The 7,194-nt window shown below is 56.3% G+C and overlaps 1 protein-coding gene across 1 annotated transcript in view; it reads right to left on the minus strand.

Annotated features, from left to right (window-relative positions):
• The window catches only part of LOC104075022 (phosphomannomutase 1-like), a gene marked incomplete at its 5' end in the record, with an annotated part of 7,804 nt that extends 1,398 nt beyond the window's left edge, over positions 1-6,406 (minus strand). Inside the window, 5 exons of the mRNA XM_009575364.1 lie at positions 325-452; positions 2,669-2,744; positions 3,577-3,676; positions 6,034-6,125; positions 6,330-6,406. Of these exons, the coding sequence (XP_009573659.1) occupies positions 325-452; positions 2,669-2,744; positions 3,577-3,676; positions 6,034-6,125; positions 6,330-6,406 (473 nt within the window). The remainder of the gene's footprint in view (positions 1-324; positions 453-2,668; positions 2,745-3,576; positions 3,677-6,033; positions 6,126-6,329) is intronic.
• Between the last annotated feature and the right edge of the window lie 788 nt (positions 6,407-7,194).

The raw sequence follows: 7,194 nt of genomic DNA on the forward strand, positions 1-7,194 counted from the left end.
AAGAGATGCATCTATTGGGGGAGATTTGGGGTCATGCCTTGCAGATAGCATCAGCGTGTTCTGTGTCCCAACGGGGGGGACAATGCCTTCAGAGACTGGCATCACTCTCCCTCTCCTAGGCTCCTGCGTGGACATCGCTGGCCCTTCTACAACCACTGCTCCGACGCTCCTTAACCCTACAGGGACCGGGGCCTCCCAGCACCCTGCACACACAAAAGCAAACCCCATGCACTGCACAGCTCAGGGGTCCCAGCTGGCTGCGCTGCAGGCCCCGAGCAGGCTCCGCACGCTGATCAAGGACCAAGGACCTTGCCATGGAGGTACAACGAACCCGTCGACATCATCGGGGCACGACCCTGGCGTGTCACCTCTCACCACAAGAGTCAAGTGCAGGTTGCCAACATCTGGAGGGGCACCAAGGCCGACGGGGCAAACGTACAGAGGTAAGGGAGCTTTCCCAGAGAGCATGCATAGGCGTGCACATGGACACCCACGGCCACCAAGGGTTAAAGAACTTCCTAGCCCTTGCTTTTAGACCAGGCAGAGTCTATCCCAGCACTGTGCTGTCTTTTGGGGGTGCACAGAGGCAGCACCTTCCTCGACCTCTCCAGCTGCCCCATTGCGTGCACAGGCTGCAGAGCCAGTCCCTTGCCCCATCGCTGACACAGGTGACACGCTCCTCCCAAAACAAAGCCAGCAACTTAAGGCACACGTATGTCTGGGTCTCGCTCAGAGCCCGGAGGAACAGGGATTTGAGCTGGGATGTGCCTCTCCCTGCCAGATCAGGTCTCTGCTCCTCTTGGTTTCAAGGGATCCCCCCCCTGCTTCTCAGGCAATCTACTGGGCCACCAGCAATCCTGGAGTTTCACACTCTCCTTCTTCATAAATCATAACCCCACCTCTCCTAGGAAGGGGCTGAGTAGACACGTACCCTCAGGGGATGGTCCCTGCTGTAGGAGAGGCGCTGATCCCCCGGGATGATCAAATATGTACATCCTGATGCCGTGCTCCTCTCTTCCCTGGCTGGTTGAAGTGTCCCCATTGGTTTGGGGATCCCAAACCAACCCTCCTTGGATCCTGAGGAGCTGGGGGTGAAGCCTGTGTGTCCAGCTCGGGGCAGAGGATCCACTACCAGACAGGATGCCCCGGGCAGGGCACTGCGATACGGACAGGAGCAAGTACCCTGTGAGCTCAGGGATGGGGATGCCCCCAGGCTCTCAGCAGGAGCCAGCATCAGAGCAGGAGCTAAACTTGATTGCCTTCATTAAAATCCAAAGCCATTTACCTGTGAAAAACGCTACATTTCGCAGCGTTCTGGCCTTTTAAACAGAGCTGGGCAGCAAGAAGGGGCACCTGATGCCAGCTGGAGAGGGTAGGAAATAAAAGGAGAAGAGATGGTGTGGAGGACAGCCAGCACTGTCCCTCGCCTAGGCAGAGCACGGGTCTGGGGGGCTGCAGGGAGATCTCCTACCACCTCTGGGGCTTGCGTCCTCTACAGCCTGGGACAAGGCACGTGGAGCCAGTTTGGCACAAGAGCCCCATTTCTGTGTGTCCCTGGTTTTGGATGCCTGACCTGAGACACCCCGCATTCTCTTTGTGGAGGAGCGGGGGCCCCGCAGCTCCCCTTGTCTTTATGCTTTTGCACAACAGGCTCTTCATGGCGGCTTCCCAAAGTCAGAGGAGAAGGGCCCGTTGTTCTGCTCTCGTCCCCTGTGCCTGCAGGGACACGGTGGCGGGGACCTTGTCTTTCTCTGCTGTGACAAGCGGTGTGTGTCAGTGCTGCGGGCAGCGCAGGATGCCCCTGGCAGGACGCTGAAGGCAAGGGGAGGCTCTCAGGAGGAAAGCCCTTGGAGAACCAGGGGGCCAGACCCTCGGTACTGGCCCAAGCTGGGTGCAAGAGCAGGGTGTCACCTGCCGCCTGCCAGCCTCATCACCCCTTTGCCCTTTGGCTAGGCTGCCACACGGCACCTTCTTAACTCACACATACCCATCTGCTCTGTGGAGGGTCTTCTTCCAGCATCAGCCCCACCACTTACACACCCTCATTTTCCTCCCCATCCTGGCCAGACCCCCAGGATTGCTCAAGCCCCTCCTTCGGTTCCTCGTCTTTGGTAAGCTGTAAGAGCCACCCCAAGAAGTGGCCCTGCAAAAGCCCATGGCATGGAGCTGCAAACTCTTTGTCTCTCAGCAGCTCTTCCTCCAGGAAGAAAGTTGTTTCCCTTGTAGCCAACCCTCCCAAGAAAACACCAGAGCCGAGACATGTGTGAGGCTCCTGTCTCATTCCTAGAGAGCAATGCATGTGCCTGGAGCTCTGCTGGCCACCCTGCTGCTGATGCTTGAGCCAGAACAGACCTTCTGGGTAGGGGTGGGCTCCGCAGAGCTAACTAAAATTAAGGCAAGGATAACGTCACGGGACAGAAACCCACCTGCCTGGCTGATTCCCAGGGAGGCAAATCTGCAGCACGGTTTATTCTCTGCTGTCGCCCTGCCACGGATGTGAACGTGATGCCCCTGCAGCAGCTCTCCAGGGCTAGAAGCTCCTTGTGCTCTTCCCGCGGTCTCCAGGCCCCCAGAGGGGACAGCCGGGATTCCCGCTCTCCTTCCCAGCATTTTATAGGAAACACGATAAATTGGCCAAGGCAAAGCCAGGGAAGCCCCCTCCGCTCACCTCGAGAGAAACGCAGGCCTTTGCCAGCAAACTCCCTCTGCAAGGCTGCCACAAACTTCTCCCGGATTCGCTCTTTCTGCAGAGGAGAAGGAGGAAAGGGAAGGAAAGAGGGTTTGAATAATTAGATGTTGACAGTCTACCAGAATCCACCGTAAGCTGTCTGCTGGTCAACTCTGGCTTATTGCTCTGCTCCCTTCCCACCTGCCCCAAGCCCCAGTGTAACACCGTTTAGCCAGCTCTCACCAGTCCTGCCCAGTGTCTGCGTAAAAGGCCACCAGCTTAGGGCAGCTCCAGCAGGCTGCGGGGAAGAGCAGATCCCAGACCTTCCTTGCCAATGAAATGCAACTGCTTCAGTTTCCCAGAAGCCCAGTTCATAACCCAAAGTCTCCAGCTTTGCTTAAAAAGTCTTGCAAAGTCTGACTGATCCCTCAAATGCAAGAAAGCTCCCCCAGGCAGAAACTGCTGTGAGCATGGGCCAAGCTCTCCAGAGATCTGCCCGGCAGATCCGCCATGGCCCTCCCAGTCTGGAAAGCCCATTAGTTCCAGCTCTGGGAGAATGGGAGAGAGAAGACAGCTGCTGGGCCATCTTTGGTTACTGTAAATGAGGGAACACCCTGTTAAATAAGTGCCTTATTCCCTGGGGCTCTCCCACAGCACAAGGAATCCTGCTGGCCACCCCATTGCATTGGTGGTCCCCAGTGAAGTCAAATTCTTCCATTCATCTGTGTCTCTCCTTGGGTTTTCTGACCCCCAGTCCTATCTCCACCTTGCCGCATGTGTTGGCCAGGTGCACAGCTTGGAGCTGGGCTCCTTTCTCCTCGGGGTGGGGGGAAGCGGGTAAAGACCCAAGATCTGCGGTGGTGCAAAACCAGCAAAGGGGAGGGTGAGCCCGAGTCTGGCCTGTCTACCTTGTCCAGCTCGGAGAACTCGATTCGCTCCTCTGGCGTGCAGCTCCGTCCGATGGGGGAGATGTTCAGCATCCCGTTGCGAAACTCAATGAAGGTTCCTCTGTGGGTGGGCAAGGGCATAAGGTTACTGAGCAAGGGCAGGGAGAGAAAAACAGACTTTTCTAGGGGACTGGCTGCTCAGCGAGACATCCAGTCTCTGCAGGGACACGCAGGAGAGAAGTCATGCCCACTCATGGGTGCTTCACACCGGGCAGAGACCAAGCATCAACAATTCTGCTTAAGGTTTCCAAGGGGCTCATAGTTTTGTAAAAAGAGACTGTAAAAGAAGAGGAATAAACAGTTCCTATGTGCCCTGGGGAGAGGCTGGAAGCAAAGAGCTTAGGTGAGATGATAGGAAACATTTTCTAATGTTGTAATAACTGCAAGGATAGCTATTGCCTGGAATGGACCAACCACCTGACGAGACTGTGGCATCTCCGCCCCTGGAGGCTTTTAAGAAACATTGGGTGGGTTGGGTGAAGCTGGCAGTACCTTGGGGCAGCGGGATGGAACAGGTCAGTGTAACGCGTTGCTGATGTCTGGCAGCAGGTTGATAAGCAATCAAGACCTCTTGTGGGACACAAATCAGGTAGGACTCGCAGGGCCTTTGTATCTCCCGTTTGTCCCCTGCACCTTTGACTGCAACTCTTCTCTAAGCTTGCACGGACAGGACCCAGGTCCTGCTTGCCACCCTCACCTTGCGCAGGGATCGCTACTCTGCCACTTCCTCGGTGGGGTGGTTCAAAGCATTAAGCCGGCAGAAAACCGCTCCCTTCTTTTCTCTTTGCTATAAATCCAGCCTGATCTGTTTACTTATCACCTTGGAATAGCTCACCGAGGGGTCAGACAGGTACCAGCACTGGTGGGGCAGAAACAACAGGGGATGGCAGCACTGCCAGTTTGCAAATAGATTGAAACTCTTGTGGAAACCCAGCTGGAGCAGGGAGATCCCCCTTCCTTGTCCAGCTGAGGAGCCCTGAGCTCATTAACCCTCTGATGTCCCTCCCCGCCCTGCCCGCTGTTTCTCTGTTATAAAGTGCTTACCACTCTGGGTCTGGGGGAAAAACTCCGCACCTCCTGTCTCATAACATAGTGAAGAACATCATGGGGAACGGACACACGGGCAGCCGTGCCTGCAGCCTGGGAGCAGCATCTCTGCAAGCACCAAGGGTTTGGTGGCTAATGCTCCGGGCCAAGACTCGGGAGATGTGGGTTAAAGTCCTTGCTTTGCTAGAAATCCCATAAGCCTAAATCCACAGAGGCACTTGGGAGCTGAAACTTCGCCAGGCTGTTGGGCAACCAGACAGCAATGAGGCAACCAAACAGCCTTGAGGGTTCTGGGTCCCAGCCCACGCTTTTCGGGGGCATGTTCAGCCGGCAGTCCTGTCGCAAGGAGCCACCCTGGCCCCTCTCACCGGTCCTCGTATTGCCACATGGTGACTCACATCAGGCAACTAATCTGGATCACAGTTTAGCAACTTCTACCAGCTTAATTTCGAGCAGACAGCTTGCCTGCTCGGCTTCACCGTACAAGCACAAGGGGAGAGCAGGACAAACCAGCCGGGGCGAGGGGAGGGCAGAGCCGCTGCTTTCAACAGCCCCGCTGGCTCACGCCGGCTTCAAGCGTTTGTGAAACCGTGGTCTGAGGGGTGGTTTGACACTGCACCCAGGCTGGTTTAACTGCAGGCTGCCTCTGAAAGAGGTCCTCCTGCTCTCCCACCTTCATGCCATCTGTTCCCTCTCTCTCCTTTCTGTGATAACAGGATCCAATGGAAAACTACCCTTTTCTTTCCTGGCAGTGGCCTAGTCTTCCTTCAGAGGAGCTGTACCAGCCCAACCCACCCTGTGGCTGCTGGGTCTCGTAGGGGGAAGCAGACAGGAACACACGGTCGGGGGCAGAGCAGGACCAGCCCTATTACCAGTGGCATCAAGCGACGCTGGGTTAGAGACAGTGCGAAACTGTGTGCTCAGGCACTGGACCTCCCATCTTAAGAGCCATTGTTCGTCTGTTTGGAAACTCATACGACCAATGACGCTTGATGCCCTGACCAGTAACGAGCTGGTACCATTGTCCTAAATGAGATGCACGCAGTGGCTGTACCCTGGTGCAGCAAGTGGCTGTACCCTGCTTCCCAGGGAAGAAAATCCGAGCGTCAGAAGAGCAAGCATTATGCTAAAAAACAGTGCAGACTCTCCAGAACAAAGACCCTCCTCCACAGTGCCCAGCTCGGCGGGACAGTGATCCTACACAGAGCCTCTAGATGCTATGATTCTATGATTCTATGATTCTATGATTCTAAGATGAAACCTGGAGCAAGACAAGCTCAGTAGCTCAGCTGTCCTTAGGAGAGGTCTGCAGCCCAGAGCTCCCTAGAAATCAGTGAGATAACTGCCATTTGCATGGGCTTGGGCTGTTACCGTTTCTTGGGCAGCTTCAGCAGCGCCATGTAGTTGAGACAGAAGTTGATTAGATCCTGCAGCAGCTCTTCCCCCAAGTGGTCCTGAATAGCCTGCAGGAGGAGAAGGGGGAGTGAAGAAGATGCTTGACCTCCCGTGAAGCCCACCCAAGAACATGTCCTGGAAGAGTGGGACATTGAGAACTGGCATTTGGGGAGAAGAGAAGGCTGCCCATCCGCCCGGGGCCGGGCGCTGCTCCCCACGGTGCACAGGGCACAGGGAAGGAGAGCCATGGCTGCAAGGGGAGCTGGACCTACCTGCTTGGAGACCAGCTGCCCGTTCTTGTATTGCACTGTGCCATTCTCTGCGAAGACGTAGTCAAACTTATCAATGACTGATGGGGGAGGAAACAGAAGAGGAAACATGAATACTGCCTCAGAAAAGGGGCCAAAAGGACTGGGCTCAGGAGTGAGTGAGCCATCCTCCCGGTTCCTTAGTACCACGCTTTGCACATCTCCCGTGCTCCGCAAAGGGCCACCGACCCTCCTCGCTCTCCGCAAAGCAGGCGAGGAGATTATCTTCTGCTCACAGGTGGGGAGCTGACGCATGCAGGGGGAAACGACCTGACCGAGCTCACGGGCTGAATCAGTGGCAGTACGAAGATAAGGGCTCCAAAATGTCAGGCTTTCAACCACGTGCGTGTTACTCTGCTCTCTCTCCTCCCCTCCCCACTGCCAGGGTGCTGGGGTGATGCAGTTACTGGTTATCTAACTCCAGCCCCTCCTGCAACCCGGACACACGGCACTGCCGACTCAGCAATCAGCCTCAGCCGGGAATTTCTTGGTCTCCCTCCGCTAACGAGGCAGGAGGCAGAGCTCGGAGCCCAGCCGCGCTGGGCGTCCATGCCGGAGAAGGAAAACAAGGTGGAGGGAGCAGGGGCTGCCCCCTCGCCCTCCCACTCCCTCTTCTACCCCAGGTCCCTGGATGAACATGATGAGAAACCCCCCAGAGACCCCACCATGGAGCAGCAGGGAGGCAAAATTTGCAAGGGGCTCCTGCCCGCTGGGGATGGGGGGGAAGCTGTCAGAGCCCAGATGAAGCTCATACAAACCCGATGCCGGAGCCGGCAGCGTGGGTTGGAGCATCCCTGCCTGCTCTCCGCAGATGGAGAAGGAGCCAAGC

The sequence above is a fragment of the Fulmarus glacialis genome, unplaced genomic scaffold, assembly GCF_000690835.1.
Source record: "Fulmarus glacialis isolate BGI_N327 unplaced genomic scaffold, ASM69083v1 scaffold31113, whole genome shotgun sequence".
Lineage (NCBI taxonomy): Eukaryota > Metazoa > Chordata > Aves > Procellariiformes > Procellariidae > Fulmarus > Fulmarus glacialis.